The sequence below is a fragment of the Giraffa tippelskirchi genome, chromosome 11, assembly GCF_054371585.1.
Source record: "Giraffa tippelskirchi isolate mGirTip1 chromosome 11, T2T-mGirTip1v1.2.pri, whole genome shotgun sequence".
Taxonomy (NCBI): Eukaryota; Metazoa; Chordata; class Mammalia; order Artiodactyla; family Giraffidae; genus Giraffa; species Giraffa tippelskirchi.
This window is the reverse complement of record NC_137285.1, coordinates 59195863-59217734: the sequence shown is the minus strand read 5'-3', so window position 1 is coordinate 59217734 and position 21872 is coordinate 59195863. Positions and strand designations below refer to the sequence as shown.

The following is a 21872-nucleotide window of genomic DNA, read 5'->3' as shown; positions in this document are numbered from 1 at the left end:
TCCAAGAAACCAAAAGGGCTATGGGAAATGGAGATTCTGCTATTAAATGACTAGTGTACAGACTCACTTGCTCTGGGACCCAGAGCAAAATCAGTAGTTTGAAAAGTGCCTAGGTCATATGCATAAGAGATTAATCTGCTAATCTTAGAGCATCTCCACAGAGGCAGGGGTTTGTTGGGACTCTCTCCAAGGACAGAGGCTCTGGTGAGTGATGTGTTACACTCTCCTTTTATTTTGCCGGTGCCAGCAGGCCCTCTGTTTCCTGGTGCCTCCTACAGCCTCACCAAAGCCAACAGGCAGGTTTTCCCTGGCCCTGGACCACCCTACCAAAAGCCCTGTGAAAGCCAACAGGTTGGTTTGCCCTGGCCTGGCACTTCCCTGTGGCCTGGCTAAAGCCAAGGGGGTATGCAAAACTTGGAATGCAGTTAAGCCTGGGGCTTGGTTGACCAGGCCCCCTCCAAGGGCTCAGCAATCTCAAGATTTCTCCTCCATCTTCTCTAAGGTGCTGCAAGTCTTGCACTCACAGCAGGCAGTCCCTCCCAGCCCCTCCCAGCCCCTCCTATTTCCTCCCAGTCAAGGTAGTGTCCAGGTAGGTTAGAAGCAAGGTCAGAGGCCTGCTCTGCTTCATCTCTGAAGCCTAAACAAGACTAGTCACTTAATTTCCCTAACAGAGACTAATCCTCTGTTGGTTGCATCATTTGTAAATATTTTCTCCCATTCTGTGGATTGTCTTTTCACTTTGTTTATGATTTCCTTTGCTGTGCAAAAGCTTTTGGAATATTACTCATCAATTAAAAAGAATAAAATAATGCCATTTGCAGCGACATGGATGGACCTAGAGTTTGTCCTATTAAGTGAAATAAATCAGGCCAAGAAAGACAAATATCATATGATATTGCTTATATGGATAATATAAAAAAATTGACACAAATGAATTTATTTACAAAACAGAAACAGACTCACAAACTTAGAGAATGAATTTATGGTTACCAGAGGGGAAGAGGGAGGGTGAGGGATAGATTGGGAGTTTGGGTTTGGAATTGATATGTACATACTGCTATATTTAAAATAGAAAGCCAACAAATATAGCACAGGAATCTCTACTAAATATTCCATAATAACCTAAATGGGAAAAGAAGTTGAAAAGTAATAGATACATGTATATGCGTAACTTAATTGCTCTACTTTACACCTGAAACTAACACAACATTGTTAATCAACTATACTCCTATATAAAATAAATGTTTTTTTAAAAAGGATAATGAGAAAAAAGGAGTTGAAAGTGATGGTCATAAGGATGCTCATTAGTCTTGGGAGAGAATGGATGAACACAGAAAGAACTTCTAGAAAGAGTTAGAAAATATAAGTTCCAAAGAGAAGTCACAGAGCTGAAGATGACTATAACTGAACTGAAAAAAGACACTGGAAGGTTTTAAGAGCAGATTAGATGAAGCAAAAAAAGGGATCAGTAATCTGAAGAACAGGGCAGTGCAACTTGCCCAAACAGAGCAGCAAAAAGAAAAAAGAAGATTTAAAAAGTGAAGATAGTTTAACGGACCTATGGGACAAAATCAAACAGAACCATTGCATTATAGGAATCTCAGAAAGAGAAAACATAGAAAAAGGGACAACAAATTTATGTGAAGAAATAATAGCTGAAAACTTTCCTACCCTGGAAGCGGACATCCAGATCCAAAAAGTCCAGGCAGTTCCCAATAAGATGAATTCAAAGAGATTCATACCAAGGCACATAATTAAAATATTAAAACTTAAAGAGAGAATCTTAAAAGCAGCAAGAGAAAAACAATGTGTTACATGCTAGGAAAACTGTGTAAGACTATCAGCAATCTTTTTAGCGAGAACTCTGTAAGACAGAAGGGAGGAATGTGCTAAAAGCAAAAAAAAAAATTCCACCAAGAAAACTCTATATGGCAAGGTTATTGTTCAGATATAAAAAAAGGAGTTTTCCAGACAAGCAAAAGTTAAAGTTCACCACTACTAACCAGTCTTATAAGAAATGTTGAAAGAACTTTAAGGTGAAAGAAAAAGCATTAATTAATCTAACAAGAAAGCATATGGATATAAAAATCTCACTGGTAAAGGTAAATATATAGTAAAGTTACTGAACAAATCACTCATAAAGCTACTATGATGGTTAAAAGACAAAAGTAGTAAAAAAAACACAAGTATAATTTCAATAAAATGTACAATGTGACATCAAAAACATAAAATGCTGTGTGGGTAGAATTATAGTTTTAAAATGTGTCCAAACTTAGTATCAACTTAAAATAGACTGCTAAATATGTAGGTTGTTATATGTGGACCTCAAATACCCTGGAGGAGGAAATGGCAACCCATTCATTCCAATATTCTTGCCTGAAAAATTCCATGGACAGAGGGGCCTAGACAGCTACAGTCCATACATTTGCAAAGAGTCGGGCATGACTGCATGACTGAGCATGCATGCAAGGTAACCACAAAACAAAATCTTAGAGTAGATACAGAAAAGATGGGGATGGAATCTGAATATAGCACTGAAAAAAACTGTCAAACCACAAAGGGAAGAGAGCAAGAGAAGAAGAAAGGAATGCGAAGTAGCCAAAAATAATTTTACAATGGCAGTAATACATACATGCCTGTGATTACTTTTAATGCAAGTGACCTAAATTCTCCAATCAAAAGATAGACTTTGAATGTATAAAAATATAACACCCATCTATATGGTGTCTACAAGAGGTTCACTTCAGATGTAAGGACACACACAGACTGAAACTGATAAAAATATAAATTGGTGCAGCCACTATGGAAAACAGTTTAGAGGTTCCTCACAAAACTAAACATAGAACTTCCGTATAATCCAGGCTTTCCAGGTGGCACTAGTTGTAAGACCCCACCTGCCAAAGCAGGAGACATAAGAGATACAGTTCAATCCCTGGGTCAGGGAGATCCAGAGTCGGACTCAGCTAAAGCGACTTAGCATGGCGGCCTGTGTAATCCAACAATTACACTCTGGGTATTTATCTGAAAAATGAAAACACTGATTTGCATGTGCACCCCTGTGTTCACTGCAGCATTATTCATAATAGCCAAACTATGGAAATAACCTGAATGTCCACTAATAGATGTATGAATAAGGAAGATAGATTATGTATCTATACATACACACAATGAAATACTACCCAGCCATATTTTAGAATGAAATTTTGCCATTTGAGATAACATGGATGGACCTTGAGTATGAAAATATGCTAAGTGAAATTAATCAGCCAGAGAAATATGAATATACATATATGTGGAATCTAACAACTGAAACAAATGAACAAACAAAACACAACAAAAGCAATTCTGTATGAATATAGACAGTAGAATGATGGTTGCTAGAAGGGAGAGAGTTTGGGAAAAATGGGTGAAGGGGATCAGGAGGTACAAGCTTCCAGTTGTAAAATAAATGTCATGGGGATACAATGTACAGCATGGATAACAGTCTGTATTGCACATTTTTGTAACTTTATATGGTGACGGAGAATAACTAGACCTTTTGTGATGATCATTTCTACAGTGTGTTGTTGTTTAGTCACTCAGTTATGTCCAACTCTTTGCGAGCCATGGACTGCAGCACGCCAGGCTTCCCTGGCCTTCATCTTCCAGAGCTTGCTCAAACTCATGTTCATCAAGTCGGTGATGCAACCATTTCTTCCTCTGACGTCCGCTTCTCCTGCCTTCAGTCTTTCCCAGCATCCAAATCTACAGTGTATACAGATATTGAATACTATGTTGTACACCTGAAACTAAAATATTGTTATATGTCAACTATACCTTAATTTTACAAAAGGAAATTTAAACATAACACTTAAAGATTTTGCCAATTGGTCAAAATTCTCTATGACACATTACCAGTATAAAGAGAAAATTCTCACATTTAAACTTCCCTTTACTTCTTTCAAACCTTTCCCAAATTTAAAATTATATCTTATGATTTTGAAACTGCTTTCAAGGTTTCCTACTAATTCAGTCAAACACTAATTGAGATGTTGCTACAAAGATATTTTATAGATATGATGAAGTACATCATTGGCTGATTTTAAGCAAGGTAGATTATCTGTATCTGGGCAGACCTGATACTATCAGATGACAAGCCTTTATTAATACAAAAGACCTGGGGCTTCTCTGAAGTAGAAATGCAGAGTGTGAATAGTAACTTCATCCTGTACCCAGGAATTTCAGCCTGCCCTTCCTGATGGCCTGCTCGGTAGATTAGGACTTGCCTAACCACTCCTCACAATTATATAGCTAATTCTTTACAATAGCTTCCCTGGTGGCTCAGATGGTAAAGCGTCTGCCTGCAATGCAGGAGACACAGGAGAGGCTGGTTTGATCCCTGGGTCAGGAAGATCCCCTGGAGAAGGAAATGGCAACCCACTCCAGTACTCTTGGTGGATGGAGGAGCTTGGTAGGCTACAGTCCATGGGGTCGCAAAGAGTCAACACGACTGAGCGACTTAACTTTCTTTACAAGAAATCTCTTAAATATATATATATATATATATATAGGCTTCCCAGGTGGCACAGTAGTAAAGAATCCACTTGCCAATGCAGGAGACACAAGAGATGTGGGCTCGATCCCTGGGTCAGGAAGGTCCCCTGGAGGAGGAAATGACAACCCACTCCAGGATTCTTGCCTGGAGAATCCCATGGACAGAGGAGCCTGATGGGCTACATTCCCTGGGATTGCAAGGAGTCAGACATGACTGAGCAGAGCGCACACACACACACACACACACACACACACAAGATATATATGTATATATAGGGGGCTTCCCTGATGGCCCAGTGGTAAAAGAATCTGCCTGCAATGTAGGAGACCCGGGTTGAATCCCTGGGTCGGGAAGATCCACTGGAGAAGGAAATGGTGACCCACTCCAGTATTCTTGCCTGGAGAATTCCATGGATTCCAAACTTTTATATATATATATATATATATATATATCTTAGCAGATCTGCTTCTCTAGTTGAACATCAACTGATAAAGATGGTCTGAAAATGTAGAATTGGGCAAGTGGAGGTTAGAACACTGAGGACTTTGATAGGAAAAGGCTGGAAAGCCTTCAACAGACTGTTAGTAGAATTATGAATGCTAATGATTCTGCTAATAAGAACTCAGAGGGCAATGAAGAACAGAGAAATCCCAAGTCACTTTGGAGGCTCCCAAAATCACAGACTATTACTAGTAAGAATGTGAATGTTAAAGTTGCTGCTACTGAGGGCTCGGAAGGCAATGAACATGTTATTGGAAACTAGGAGAAAGGAGATCTTTGTTCCACACTGGTGGAAAGTTCAGTGGAATTGTATCTTATATGGAAAGAAGAATGTTTTAACTATGACCTTGAGCTGAGGAGATTTCCAAGCAGAGTTGAAAGTGCAACCTGGTTAGTATTTGCTGCTTATAAATTGAGGGGGAAACTGGTAAAAAAAAAAAAAAAAAAAAGAAAGAAAGAAAAAGAAACAAGACTAGATGATTTGGGGAATTCTAAATTCATCTCAATTTTTAAAGATACTCAGATTAACAAGGTTCACTGTCAGGAAAACATGCTCTCGAGGAAAAGCTGAAAATGTAACTGGACCATCTTTTGCTAATACATCAAAAAGATGAAAAAAGAGAGTTCAGTCACACAAAGGTTTTCTGAAGAGAAAAAAATATGTGAAGCTTTTAGTCATCTTGGTTATGAGATTTTCCAGGAAAAGATGTGTGGAGAAGCTTCTTGTTTAATGGAGTGAGTCTCCATAACCTACATGAGAGAATTGTCAGATTCTTGAGAATTTTATACCAGGAGAGCACTGCCAGCTTGCACTAAAGAGGAACAGAGACAGTATGGAATGAAAGAAGGCTGCTGGGCACCCAGATGTTTATAGGCAGGAGAGACTGATCAAACTATTCAGCTACAAACCCATGGTACCCTTCATGAAAAAGGAAAGATGGTTCAGAGGCTGGAGCTGCAAACCCCAGAGGATTATTTCCAGCCCTAGAATCGAATGGAGTTTATCCAGCTGGATTTCAAAAACACCGTTTTTTGTGTGTTTTTTTTCTTTCCTTTTTCTCCCTTTGGAATGGAAACGTGTTAACTTGTTATCTTATGCTTATCAATTCCTCTCTACCTGTGGACCTCTGAAACTTAAGAACAAGTTGTCTGCTCCCAAAATACAAAGGTTAAAGGAGCAGACAACTTGTTCTTCAGTTTAGAGGAATTGTTAGAGAGGAATTGTTGGTTAAAGAGGAATTGTTAGAGGAATTGTTCCCCAAGATAGATTATACAGAGAGCTTCATCTCTAACCAAATTTAGATGATTTAGCAACATTAGAGCTGAGGGGAGTTTTGGAATGATTTGATGCTAGCAGTGATGGAGACTTTTGGGGACGTTGGGACAAGGTGGATGAAGTCAGCACGTGAGACGGACAGGAACCTTCCTTCCCTCACCTCTACCTCAACCGCAGTTCTGAGGTGTGGTACGAACTGGGTTTCTCACTTACTTTTTTTTGCCTCTCCTTTGTGTCATCCACACACATAAGTCTTGTCACTCCCTTCCAAGCTCCCTGGAGAGGTCTTTCAGGACTATGATTCTTCCTTTCAAACATATCTGTATCTTTGTCTCAGAGCTGAGGGAGTTTGTGTCGGCTTTAGGCATTCTCTCATTTGGTCTGAATTTTATTGTTTCTGTCACATATTCTTCAAAGTTATTGAAAGTTGTGGGAATCTTTGTTTCATTAAATATGTAAATATATTTGTATTTTGATACATTAAATGTTTCTTTGGGATATCATGGGAGAGAGGAGGGAAAAAATTGATTTTACTATGCTATCTTTAACCAGGGATATTATTACCTATTAATGTGTGCATGCTAAGTTGCATCAGTCATGTCCGACTTTGCGACCTTATGGACTGTAGCCCACCAGCCTCTGCTGACCATAGGGATTTTCCAGGCAAGAATACTGAAGTGGATTGCCATGCCTTCCTCCAGGGGATCTTCCCAACCCAGGCAATGAACCACGTCTCTTATGTCTCCTGCATTGGCAGATGGGTTCTTTACCACTAGCACCACCTGGGAAGCCCAATGATACCAGGAAATAAATTGAGCTGGGAAATTGGACATTTGTTAAATAAGTAAATTTTTCCTTTTAATGATTAGCTTGTATGCAACCTTGTTCCATAAAGAATTCAGATTAATCCTGTTGTTGTTCAGTCTCTAGACTGTGTCTGACTCTTTGTGACCCCTTGAACTGCAGCATGCCAGGCTTTCCTGTCCTTCATGATCTCCCAGAATTTGTTCAAACTCATGTCCATTGAGTCAGTGATGCCATCCAACTGTCTCATCTTCTATCATCCCCTTCTCCTCCTGCCTTCAGTCTTTCCCAGCATCAGGATCTTTTCCAATGAGTTGGCTCTTTGCATCAGGTGGCCAAAGTATTGGAGCTTTAGCTTCAGCATCAGTCCTTCCAATGAACATTCAGGGTTGATTTCTTTTAGGATTTACTGGTTTGATCTCCTCGCTGTCCAAGGAACTTTAAAGAGTCTTCTCCGCACTACAATTAATCTTAACTTTTCTATAATCAGTCAACAGGTCTCAGGCTGGTATTGAGAAATCTAAATTAGTTTGGTGAATGAACTCCAAAAAGCTGGAGAATGGTTTAGTTCTAAAAGACAGCATTTATTGTTTAAAAAACTAGTACCAAATAATTTTCCAGGTGAACACCATTTGGTGTTTGATATTCACTTGCAAAATGCATCAGGGAAGATGCTCCTTGATTTGGAGTTCATTTTTTGCTTTATGAAATAGCATGATATTATTAGCTTTGTCTCTAGAATTTAGAGAAAATCCTAACCACATAAAAGGGAAGGTAAATTTTCTGGGTTTTTTGAGAATATTTTTTGCATGCAGGCTGACATAATTGTTGAGTAAAGGTACAGAGCTAAGCCTTTTGTAGTCAACTGCCAATTACTGTAATTTTTTTGCTAAGCAGTTGAGATAATCTGGGACAATAATACTTACAATATTGAATTGCATGATTAACTCCAAATTTCCCCTCAGTATATCTTTTAAAACTCATATTACTGAGAAATAACCTAAAGATTGGTTGAATTTCTCTCAACCCTTAAAGATATGTATACATACAGGAAAATTAAAAAAAAAGTAGAAGGAAATACATGGCAAGAAATATAAGACACTTGCGTAATTTAAATTTAAGTTTAGAATAGCAGTACTTATTTGTGATTTTATGCTTCTTATGAAGACGTAATTTTCATTATCAGATACTCTTCCAAACCAAGAGAAAAGAAATATCTTTTGGGTCATGTATGGTGATCCCAGTAACAACTGCCACTGCGCTCTTAGATTTTCAGAACTTTTTGTGCTATTGTATTTCTCTCAAAGTGAGAGCATTTTAACTAAGGCGAGAGGGGCATTTGTCTTTAGCCTGTCAGAGTAAAGTCATGTTAATGGGTTTAATCTGGCTATCCCAAGACTTAGACCTTCAGCGAAAAATGAAAGGCATACTTTTAAAACAGAGTACTTAAAATTAATCATAAAGCTCTAATCATTTATGAGAAAATGTTTGCTTTCCTTCCAGCATACAGACACACTCACATACAAACACACACCTAGGCTATTTTTTCTTTCCAGCTGTCTTGTTTGTGATTTAAAGATTTTTTAATCTTAGTCTTTTTCTAGTATGTATTCTAGCAAATTCTTCTTGTATATGAGAAGCCCTAATTTTTATATGCTTATTTTATAATCAGTAGTTGTATTTTGCCCTCCTAAATTATAATAATTTTCATCTTCTCTAGAGTTTCATAAGTATTCAATTGTATCACCTGAAAATGACATGAAATTTTTACAATTCTTCTTTTATTGTGTACAATACAACTTAAGATATCTTTTTCTTGACTTTTGCATTAGCTGGAACATTTATGACATTAGATTATAATGTCAATGATGGACATTATAATTTTCTCACTAATTTTAATGTTGTTATATAATGTTGATACTTATTTTAAGTTGTATCCTTCTCTTCCTATTTATTAGATGTCTTTATGAAGAGATTGTTTTTTCAGACTTATTAAATATCTTTTAATATCTATGGAGACAGTTTAAATCTTATTTGACCTGTTGCATTCCCAGCTTAAATCTTTGTTCCTCATTATGTGTTATTATTTAATTATGCTCTTGGATTTTTCATGCTATTATTATTTTAGGATTTTTAGATGTAAAGTTCTTTTAATCTTTGTTGTTTAAAAACAAAGATGCTTTTTAAAAATGCAGATATATCATTAAGCTTTTCTTAAGCAGTTTACTCTAGGTTTTAACATACTTTTTTAAACATAGGCTTTTAGAATAAAAGAAAATGACCCTCATAAGGAATTCTCATAATTTTATAAGAAGTATTAACCAAAGTTATTTGTGTTTTATGTAGCTATATGACTTATTTATGTACAGTAATATGTTCTGTATTTTTGTTAAATTTCCATGAAGACTGAAAAAGGAGAAGGTCTTTTAGGTTTCTTTATCCAATACTTCTGCTTCTGTTAGGTCCATACCGTTTCTGTCCTTTATTGTGCCCATCTTTGCATGAAATGTTCCCATGGTATCTCTAATTTTCTTGAAGAGCTCTCTAGTCTTTCCCATTCTATTGTTTTCCTCTATTTCTTTGCCTTGTTCACTTAAGAAAGCTTTCTTATCTCTCCTTGCTACACTTTGAAACTCTGTATTCAGATGGGTATATCTTTCCTTCTCTCCTTTGCCTTTTGCTTCTCTTTTCTCAGCTATTTGTAAGACCTCCTCAGGAAACCATTTTGCCTTTTTGCATTTCTTTTTCTTGGGGATAGTTTTGATCACTGCCTCCTGTACAATGTTGTGAACCTCAGTCCATAGTTCTTCAAACACTCTATCAGATCTAATCCCTTGAATCTGTTTTTCACTTCCACTGTATAATCATAAGGGATTTGATTTATGTCATACCTGAATGGTCTAGTGCTTTTCCCTACTTTCTTCAAAAAGCTAAGACCACGGCATCTAGTCCCATCACTTCATGGCAAATAGAAGGGGAAACAATGGAAACAGTCACAGACTTTATTTTCTTGAGCTCCAAAATCACTGCAGATAGTGACTGCAGCCATGAAATTAAAAGATGCTCCTTGGAAGAAAAGCTATGACAAACTGAGACAGTGTATTAAAAAGCAAAGACATCATTTTGCCAACAAAGATCTGTATAGTCAAAGCTATGGTTTTTCAGTAGTCATGTGTGGATGTGAGAGTTGGACCATAAAGAAGGCTGAGTGCCAAAGAATTAATGCTTCCGAACTATGATGCTGGAGAACACTCTTGAGAGTCCTTTTGACTGCAAGGAGATCCAACTAGTCAATCATAATGGAAATCAACCCTGAATATCCACTGGAAGGACTAATGCTGAAGCTCCAATACTTTGGCCACCTGAGGCGAAGAGTGAAGTCATTGGAAAAGACCCTCATGCTGAGAAAGATTGAGGGCAGGAGAAGGGGGCAATAGAGGATGAGAAGGTTGGATGGTATCACTGACTCAATGACATGAGTTAGAATAAACTCCAGGAGACAGTGAAGGGGACAGGGAAGGCTGGTGGGCTGCATCCATGGGGTCACAAAGGGTCATACATGACTGAGTGACTGAACAACAATCCAGTGCTTGTGAATGTGTTTAATTTGCTTATAAGTCTAAAAATTAACAACATGGAAATAAAAATAAATGTAGCATATTTATGAATTCTGTTTACTTATTCCACTGAAGAAGTAAACCTTTTGCAATAACTTTACTTTGATTATTCAACAATCAAATGACTGCAATCCCCTAATTTTCTATTTTGTATTAGAAATTTGATTGGATTTATAAAGATGTATATGTATTAATGACACAGTGTTCCCACATTTAATCTTTGAATAATACAGCAAGAATGTTCTGGAGAAATTTATAACATGCATGATTGCCAGGAAATGAGAGGGCTTAAAAGTAGTAATACTTACTATATTTAAAAATTTTTTAAATTAATATTGCTGCACTTTAACAAATTTTTAATTAATTCATGTCCTTATTTTAGATTATTTACTCTGAGTCAACTGTTATGAACATTTTTGCTCTCCTTTAAGTTAAAACAATGTTGGTATTTAATTATAGTACAAGAGATATATGTTCCTTGAATTTATTTTTGCTGATTATATCATTCAAGGGCATATTATTTAACTGCCTTCTTAACCATTTTGCCCTGCGGCTTTGATCCTTAATGTTTTGCTCCTCCATCAGTGATCTTTAAGATTTCATATATCAGCTTAAGATAAATTGAATGTAGGAGAGTTTCATTAATTTCAGAATGGGAATGCTTTAAATTCACTTTCCCTTGTTCACGACATGTAATTTTTTATACTGATAAATTGATATTCTCTTAAATTTACTAATTAATAGAGAAAGCTTAGATAAAAGCAGCATGATAAAAAAGTATGACATTCATCTAATTCAAATAAAAGAAAATGAATGCAACATAAAAGTATAAAGTGCTTTAACAGTGGCCTTATATTAAAAGTACAACATTTAGAAATTGGTCATTTACTCTGGGTTATAGATAATTTGACCACCAGTTTGAACTCACATTTGATTAGACTATTTTTACCCATAGTTTTAAGTGTACTGTGCACTGTGCTCAGTCGTGTCCAACTCTGCGATCCCATGGATGTAGCTTGCCAGGCTCCTCTGTCCATGAGATTCTCCAGACAAGAATACTGAAGCAGGTTGCCATTTCCTACTCCAGGGGATATTCCCAACACAGAGATCAAACCCTAGGCCCTTGCATCTCCTGCACTGGCAGGAGAATTCTTTACCACAGAGCTACCTGGGAAGCCCCATAGTTGCAAATACTTCTTAATAATTGACTTCCATAATGAGGTCTTCTATTCTGGTTTAATAAGTGAGGGTCAGTCGTAAAGGATTGATACACTTAGGATTGATCCTAAACTTAATATATGAGCCCTTTTCAAATATTGAGTCTCTGCTGGAATTTGTGTTGAGGACTGGCCCATTAGGAAGAAGTTAACACTTTCAAAAATCCTAGAACCTCCAGGTTCTCATTATTGAATATAAAACATACTTTGTGTGCAACACAACTGAGATTGTGTCCCTCATGCATTTTTAGTGTTAAAATATCTTTTAATAATAATCCTAGAAAGGGAACAGTTGTGATAATAGATGGTTTTTCTTTTTTTATCACTCCTGTTTTATAATGAATCCTCATCACAATTCCCAATATGGGTGGTAAGAAGAGTACTAAAGAATTAACCATTGGATAATTGTGTTCATCTCCCATGCTAGTAAGGTTATGCTTAAAACTTTGCATGCTAGGTTTCAGCATTATGTGAACCAGGAACTTCCAGATGTCCAAGCTGGCTTTAGAAAAGGAAGAGGAACTAGAGTTCAAATTGCCAACATCTACTGGATCATAGAGAAAGAAAGGGAATTCCAGAAAAACATCTACCTCTGTTTCATCAACTACACTAGAGCCTTTGACTGTGTGGATCATGACAAACTGTGGAAAGCTCTTGGAGAGTCCTTCCCCTCGAGAAGGAAATGACAACCCACTCCAGTATTCTCGACTGGAGAATCCCATGGACAGAGGGACCTATACAAAATCCATAGGATTGCAAAGAGTTGGGCATGGCTGAAGCGACTTAGCATGTAAAAGATGGATACCTGGCACACTATCAACTGACAAATCTTATTCATTTACTCATTATGTTGTACTTACTGTACTACAAAATATGATATTTAAAAAAAAATGAAGGGGGAAAAAGGAAGGAAGGTAGTTGGGAAAAAAAGAAAAAAAATGTAACAGGATTATAAGTGAAGTTTTATATTAGTATCTCTCTTTTCTTTGAAATGTTTCTAGGTAGAATTGCTTTGAATTAATTGCTCAGTAGACGGCCTCATTGAATTTCAGGACATTGGCTTATCAACCAAAAACTGAAAATGCAAACTGGAGGCCCTAGGGCCGTAACCAGTGAATTTTCACTCCACAATTCAAATTATTTATTAATCACAACTCTAAGTTGTGTCCAGCTCTTTTTGACCCTATGAACTGCAGCATACCAGGCTTTCCTGTCCTTCACTATCTCCTGAAGTTTGCTCAAACTCATGTCCATTAAGTCAGTGATGGCTCTCTGACCATCTCATCCGCTGCCATGCCCTTCTCCTCCTGCCTTCAATCTTTCTAAGCATCCTGGTCTTTTCCAACTAGTCAGCTCTTTGGATCAGGTGGCAAAAGTACGGGAGCTTCAGCTTCAGCATCAGTCCTTCCAATGAATATTCAGGGTTGATTTCCTTTAGGATTGACTGGTTGGATCACCTTGCAGTCCAGGGGACTCTCAAGCATCTTCTCCAGACCACAATTTGAAAGCTAGTTAATGCAGGTCATATTCACTTGACAAACATTTGTTTGAAAATGAGAGCTTCTCCTCAGTTCAGTTCAGTTCAGTTGCTCAGTTGTGACCGATTCTTTGCGACACCATGAACTGCAGAACACCAGGCTTCCCTGTCCATCATCAACTCCTGGAGCTTACTCAAACTCATGTCCATTACATCGGTGATGCCATCCAACCATCTCATCTTCTGTCATCCCCTTTTCCTCCTGTCTTCAATCTTTCCCAGCATCAGGGTCTTTTCAAATAGGTCAGTTCTTTGCATCAGGTGGCCAAAGTATGGCCAAAGCATCCACTCAGATAATCCAAATCCTAATTGCGTCAGTTGCAGACTCTAAGATTTAGGCAAGTTATTTAATTTCTTTGAGGCTCAAATTCCTCATGTAAAATGAAGATAATAACAGTATTGACCTTACAGGTGTGCTGTGAAAATTAAATGTATTAATGTTCAAAAGCACTTGGGGCTGTTTCTTGCATACAGTAAGTGCTATATAAATATTTGTATAGGTGATGTTACATTTTCTTAAAGACCATAGCCTAAGAATATTGATTCATTAGTTCTAGTTTATGAAACTCTATATTTACTCATTATTTTTGTCAGATTATTATTTAATGGCAATTAAAAATATGATTATGTTATAGTATATATAATATGAATGCTGTTAGTTGGTTATCTTACTTTTTTTCACAGCTATTAACAGCACTGCTTTAGACTGTTAGTGTTTGAGGATTCTACCTGTAAACCTTTACTCCTTAATTTTTGCTAGGATCTATCTGAAAGACCAGATTTTTGGTGAAATATTTTTGGCTAAAGAGAACTATGCTGTCTAACTATGTTGCATAACCATTAGCATTCAAATGTTTCAATAGTTTTTAATTTTCATCCCTTAAAAGAAAGGGATATGAAATTTTGTAAAAGGTCTAAAGTTAAAAAAGAATGTTGTGTTTTATTCTTTTTACAGAAGACCGTGAAAAATACTCTGATGTCATCAAGAAGCACAATGCAATTGAAATGTTATTTACACTCTACCCTCCCCAAGGTGCCCACATGTCTACTAATTTGAGGCTTAGGTCAACTTGGCTGAGACCCATAGTAAATGGGGAAGAAGGATATAAGTATATAGGTAAGATTCTGAACCTTATTATTTCTTTTTATAAATAAGGAAGGAACTTATACTTTATATAACTCTTATTCATCATTTAGATGATATGGGATGATACATTGGCCTTATAGAATATTCCCTTTTGTTTTTAAGTATTATACTTGCAGTTTAAAAAGTGGCTGTTTTATAATTTGGTGACTCCATTAGAATAGTGGAAATACTGTGTTAATCCATTCACCAGATGATGGATATTTGTTTGTTTTTTTTAATGTGATCCTACATGGAAAACTGCTATACACATTCATATATAGGGCTGTGTATAGACTTATGTTTGCATTTCTTGTCTAAACTTATTTCCAAAGTGGTTATGCCATTTCATATTTCCTATCTGTAGAAATATGAGAGTGGCTTTTGTTCCATAGCTGTATCACTACTCACTGTAATCAGTTACTTTAATTTTAGCCATTCTAAGTGATATGAATTGGTATTCCATTGTAGTTTTAATTTGCATTTCTCTAAGGGACAATGATTCAATGTCATGGCCAAGGGGCTTGCATAGCTCAATGAAACTATGAGCCATGCCATGCAGGGCTACCTAGGACAGGTCATAGTGGAGAGTTCGGACCAAACATGGTCCATTGGCAGAGGCAGTGGCAAACCACTCCAGTATTCTTGCCACCAGAGTCCCGTGAACAGCATGATAAGGCAAAAGGATATGACACTCATCATTTAGGAAGACAAGTCCCCCAGGTTGGAGTCCAATACAATACTGGGGAAGAGCAGAGGGCAATTACTAATAGCTCCAGAAACAATGAAATGGCTGGGCCAAAGCGGAAACAGCGCTCATCTGTGGATGTGTCTGGTGGGGAAGGTAAAGGCTGATGCTGTAAAGAACAATATTGCATAGGAACCTGGAACATTAATTGGCCCATGAATCAAGGTAAATTGGCTATGGTCAAGCAGGAGATGGCAAGAATGAGCATTGGCATCTTAGGAAACAGTGAACTAAAATGGAAGGGAATGGGTTTAAAACTCAATATTCAAAAAACTAAGATCATGGCATCCAGTCCCATCACTTCATGGCAAATAGATAGGCAAAAAGTGACAGCAGTGACAGATTTTATTTTCTTGGGCTCCAAAATCACTGCAGACAGTGACTGCAGCCATGAAATTAAAAGACACTTGCTCCTTGGAAGGAAGGTTATGACACACCTACACAGTGTATTAAAAAGCAAAGACATCACTTTGCCATCAAAGGCCCTTATAGTCAAAGCTATGGTTTTTCCAATAGTCATGTATGGATGTGAGAGTTTGACTATAAAGAAGGCTGAGCACCAAAGAATTGATGTCTTCAAATTGAGGTGCTGAAGAAAACTCTTGAGATTCCTTTGGACTGCAAGATCAAATCAGCCAATCATAAAGGAAATCAACCCTGAATATTCACTGGAAGGACTGATGCTGAAGCTCCAATACTTTGGCTGCATGATGTGAAGAGCTGACTCATTGGAAAAGACCCTGATGCTGGGAAATATTAAAGACAGGAGGAGAAGGGGGCAACAGAGGACGAGATGGCTGGATGGCATCACTGATTCAATGGACATGAGTTTGAGCAAACCCCAGGAGATGATGAAGGACCGGGAAGCCTGGTGTACTGTAGTCCATGGGATCCCAAAGAGTCAGGCACGACTTAGCAACTGAACAACAAGTAGACAGTGATATACAGCATATTTTCATGTATTTGTCATTTTTGTATCTTTCTTGGTGAAGTGCTTGTTAAAACTTTTTGACATATTTATATTTTTGCTATTGTTCTTAATTGTTGAGAGACATTTCAATATTCTGAATATAAACTCTTTAACATACATATGCTTTGTAATATTTTCTCCCAGTCTGTGATTTGTTTTTTCTTTCCCTTTCTTCTGAACAGCAGAGGATTTTAATTTTGATAAAGTCAAGTTTATCACAATTATGGCTGATGCTTTTACTGTCATATCCAAGAAATATTAGTTAGACCTTTGGTCAAAAGATTTTCTTCTAGAAATTTTATTGTTTTAAATTTTGTATTTCAATGTATGATTTTTTGAATTATATTTTATACATGACTCAAGGTATCTAACATATTGATATTCAAATGTGCCAGCACTGCTTGTTGAAAAGACTATCCTTCTGTGAATTAACTTTGTATTTTGGGAAACCAAATAAACCAAAGAAAATATATAGATGCAAATAAGCACATTAAAAGATGACCAGAATCATTAATCAATAGGAAAATACATATAAAAGCCAAAATGTCATACTACCACTCATCTATTAGAATGCCTAAAATAAAATTTAAAAATCTGATAATTCCAAATCTGGCAAGAATGTGGAATAACTGGCACATTCACACATTGCTAGTGGAAATGCTAAATTGTACAACCAGTTTCTAAAGATTTTGATACTTTCTTACACATTAATATGCTCTAACCATAAAACCTAGCTGTCCTACAGAAAGTTAATTATGCAAGAGGAATGAAAGTATTTGTTCACATGAAAACCTGTAATGAATATATGTAGCTGATTAATCATAATCGCCAAGAGCTGGAACAACACAAGTGTTCTTCAGCTAGTGAATGAATAATCAAAATTTGTTAACATTTATACAATGAAGTACTATCAAGCAATAAAAAGGAATGAGCTATTGATACAATAACATGGATGAATTTTAAATGCATCATGTTAAGTGAAAGAAGCCGGACTCAAAGGCTATACGCGTGCACGTGTGCTGAGTCGCTTCAGTTGTGTCTGACTCTTTGTGACACTATACACCACAGCTTGCCAGGTTCCTCCATCCGTGGTATTCTCTAGGCAAGAATACTAGAGTGGGTTGCCATGGCCTCCTCCTGGGAATCTTGTCGACCCAGGGATCCAGCCCATGTCTCTTAGGTCTCCTGCCTTGGCAGGCGGGTTCTTTACCTCTAGCATCACCTGGGAAGCCCATTGATGGTGTATAATACATTTAACAAGCAACATGTCTGAATCTCAAGTGAGTTATGCTGAAAAAAGTCAGACAGAAAAGAGTACAAGCATATGATTCTGTTTATATAAAAGTCTAGAAGTTGCAAATAAACTAGGCACATGACAGAATCAGATCTGTGGTTACCTAGAATGGGTGTGGGAAATGAAATGAGACCTGATGGATTACAATAGATAATAGAAATGTTTATTAACTTGATTGTGGTTATGGGTGATGGACCCATGGATGTAAACATTGGTCAAAATTTATCATACACTTTAAGTATGTGTAGTTTTTCATTTACATGTCAATGAAGCTATAAAAATAAAGTTGAAAACATAAATTTAAAGAACTAAAATAGTGAAATTGGTATTTTGGGAATTTTTTTGAAAGGTGATTCTCTTTTAAGTTTTAAAACTAGTATGTTAGAGATATCTACAGAGAGTCACAAATTAAATGCAGTCTCATTTGGCTTGTGCATATAAAGGTGTATTTAAGTGCTCAGTTCTAAAAGATAGCCTGGAGAAAGAAGAGGAAATGAAAGAAAATTATGAAAAAGAAAATTGAGGCTTTAGGTTCTATGAAATGAACTAAGACCTTGATTGCAATTTATTTTCTCTTGGCAATTTCCCCCCTTGAAAATTAGCCTATCATTCTAAAAAATTTGCATCATTGTTTAGAGCTAGCCTATCATTCTAAAAGATTTCTGTTCATTGTTTGGAGTCCATTTGTGAACATTGGGTCCAAATAAAACAAACAGAAAGAAGATACACAAGTGGCCTTATAAGTTGAAGACTCCATCTTCTGAGGTTTTATGCTTTCTTTCTCCCTTTTAGTAAGTGGCCAGGGCCTTGCATCTTTTTAAAGTACAGTTGTTATTAAATTGATAGACAGTAGAGTTTGCAGCATTTGCCTTGAAAAAGATTAGTCTATTATAGAAGTGCCTTCTAAAACTCAGTAACTCCTTGACTATAAACATTTTAGGGAAGATAACTCTGGGGATTTATTACATTTTTCAACATTAATACTCCACAATGTAGCACTCCTGCTTATCGTTTTCACTCTGTAGATTTATAGATGTATCATCAGCAAGAACTGAGGAGTAGTTAACAGAGTCACTGAATGCTCTATAAATGGCATGGGCTGCTAACAAATTATGTAATATTAAGGTCACACATAGTCTAAAAATATTTGATATTTTCATATTTTACATCCCAGAATTCCTAGCACAGTAGCTTGAATGTAACGGGAATGCTGCATAAGTCATAATTTCAAATTGCTTAATATGCACAAATTATTTCTTCTGAATCATAATTTTGTAGTCTTACAACATCAATGAAGTAAAAAAAAAAGTCTAAATTTTTTTCAGGAGCATATGTCTTGTCAAACTTGTTTTCACAAAGCTTATTTTGGAAGGCTAGTCTTTTAACATGCTTTGTCTGTCTTTCCTTATGAGCTGTCTGTCCTTGAGCTCACCTGACCTTCTGGCCTGTCACAGGTATACTGAACTTGTTCCTCTCCTTCATTAAGTTTCTGTGACTTTGGTGAATGTTCTACTTGGAAGCCGTAGGTTACATTAAAGAGCTTGTGGAATTCTAGTGGGAATACCTTGAAAGGGGTAGGTTAGCCATTGTCTTTCAAGGAAATAATTTAGGGAATACAAATGAATGATTAAGCTACTTTCTCAAGCCAATGGTCCATTCTTAACTGAAATCATATTGTTATATTAATGTAAGATTTCTAATTAATTCAGATTCCAAGTAATGAGCAAAGACCTCTATTTCTACTACTTTTTCACACATCATTTTGACCCCTTCATGGTGTAAATTTTACTTACCTTGATAACGTATGGTTATTTAAGTTTTATAAGTACTACTGGAACCTGACTTCCTGGCTAAATCGCTATTGTTATCCTATTATGAGGACAAGATATCTTTTTATGTCCTTCAGTTTATTCCACTGCCTTCAGGCAAGATCTAATGTACATTAGCCAAATGAGAATCTTTCCTATCGTTTAAAGACTGTGGCAATTACTCAGCTGTCCTTGACAGTCAAGTCTGGTTTTTGATGATCTTCTCTCAGAATTGTCTATGTTGCAACATAAGACTTTCTTTTCTTACATCCCTTATTGCAGTTGTAACTATTTCACTCTCCACAAAATAGATGCTATGCCTGGATGATTAAGACTCTTTCTTTGTCCTAAAAAATATTCCTTTTAAAATATTGTTCCTCAGAAGCTCTCCTTCTAATCCGTAATGTCTTTTGGCACTTCTCTCTAAACATTTCCCACATTTTCCCATTTGTTTTAAGTGATGGAACTCAGACTAAGATTTAATAATCCAATAAATCTGATTTATTGTGGATATAATCCTAGCTACTATGTGTTCTGCTTATATCTTTTCATTTTTCAGACTTTTAAAATACATATCTCAGCATTTACTTGGATTTCTAACAATCATTTTTAATCTCCTTTTTATGGCATGTTTTCTTGTAACTATTAGACATACGTAATTTATTTTGCCTTCTTAAATTTTGTACCCTGACTTGTCCTGATTTCGCTTAACTTATTTAGAATATGGACATTTACTGCTCTTGTGAAAACTCAGTTGAGTGTTGAACCCATTCTTTGAGGTATTCTCTAAGGTTATTATATAATTGAAAACCCAAATAAACCTGATTTGAAAGGCACTCCATATACTTTCTATTATTTTTATCTGTTCAAGTATAGGAAATAGTCTATTATTGTTTGGATAATTTTAAATGTGCTATGGTTAGTTCAATGTTGTGATTTACCTATAGAATATCTTCTTTCTTGAGGAGAATCATGTAGTCACTTGAAATTTTTCAAGTCACCTGAACTTGAAAAATTGATTGGATATATCCCCATGGATCTCCCCTTACCAGCTATAAACTTCCAGCAACCTCTACATTCGTATTTTTTAATGTTTCTTTGATTTTCTACATTAAGGGCAAGTGATGTGAATGTGATAACTGATGCTAAGAAAAATGTCATTTTTATATGGTTCAGTTGGTTAAAATTTTCAACATTTAGTATACTCAAAAGAATAATCCAACAGAAAGGTAAAAATGAATGCTATATTGTATCTGGTTAAAGCTTTTGTCAAATTACTAAAAATTCTTTAGAATGATGAATTAGATCTTCCTCATTTAAGGGACTGGGTGTGTCCGATGTGAATTCGATTTTTTTCTGTGAACTTCAGTGATAAAATTAGAGATGTGTTTCCCATTCCCTCAGCCCCAATTTCACCAAGCAGGTTGGAAGCATTGAGGAGGAAGACATTAAGATAAGTCATCAGATCCATACGTTAAAGGAAATGTGAGTTGCACATTTAAAACAACCTATCACTCAATACTTAACTGTTTAGTTTGTAAAATAAAAATTGTAGGATCATGGTTTCATTATTTGACTTCTCCATCTATTTATCTAACAAGAATTAATTGGGTGTCTACGATATGCTTGGCAACAAAGGTGAGAAACAGTTAAGGATGAATCCCTTCCCTAGAAGTATTCACACTCTAGCAGATCTAAAATGTTATCAGATTTTGGTTCAGTCAGTCCCAGTGAGCACCCCTATTGGTCCATGAGTCAAACAGAATGCTATCAAATGAGGATCTTCAAAAAAAATCTTGGAAGAACATCTATAAATGACAAAGGGTGACAGTAATACTCAATATATGAAATAAAAGCTCAAAGCTGAGTTCATTGTCCATCTAAGTAAGGAATAGTCATGCTGGTCAAACAGTCTCTGAGCAAAGCAAACTTGATGTTATTAAAGTTTTTTGAGAAGAGTGGTATCCACCCCCTAAGATGACCCTAATGATCTGTGCCTCTTGGTATTCATGCCCTTGTGGAAATATATACATTATATCAGAGTTGGTATTTCTTGCCAACAGGATACAGCAAAGTGATGGTATGTTACTTCTGAGGCTAGGTCATCATAGAAGATTTTGTAGCTTCTCCCTTGCTCTTGTTTGGATAAGCTACCCAGGAAAGCTAGCTACTATATCATGGAGACACTCCAGCAGCCCTGTTGAGAGGTCTATGTGCTGATGACATGAGGCCATGTGCTGTAGCCAGTGAGGAATTGAGGCCTATGTGAGTAAAGTAGCACGGAGGTGAAACCTCCAGCACCATTATAACTTCTGCAATGTTGACTGCAGCTCCAGTGATAGCTTGACTGTAACTTCATGAGAAACCCTGGCCTGACCTACCCAGAAGGTCCACTCCAGATTCCTGACTCACTATGTGAGTCTGTTGCTTTAAGCTTCTAGTT

The 21872-nt window shown here is 36.6% G+C and overlaps 1 protein-coding gene across 32 annotated transcripts in view; it reads left to right on the top strand.

The window, feature by feature from the left end:
• IQCM (IQ motif containing M) overlaps window positions 1-21872 on the top strand; it is a 589121-nt gene that overhangs the window by 389817 nt on the left and 177432 nt on the right. For all 32 annotated transcript variants that reach the window (XR_014069346.1, XR_014069348.1, XR_014069351.1 and 29 more), the window contains one exon: window positions 14442-14603. Coding sequence is in view for 25 of the 32 variants with exons in the window: in XM_081544028.1 (XP_081400154.1) it covers window positions 14442-14603 (162 nt within the window). In the remaining 7 variants the exon portion in view is untranslated. The remainder of the gene's footprint in view (window positions 1-14441; window positions 14604-21872) is intronic.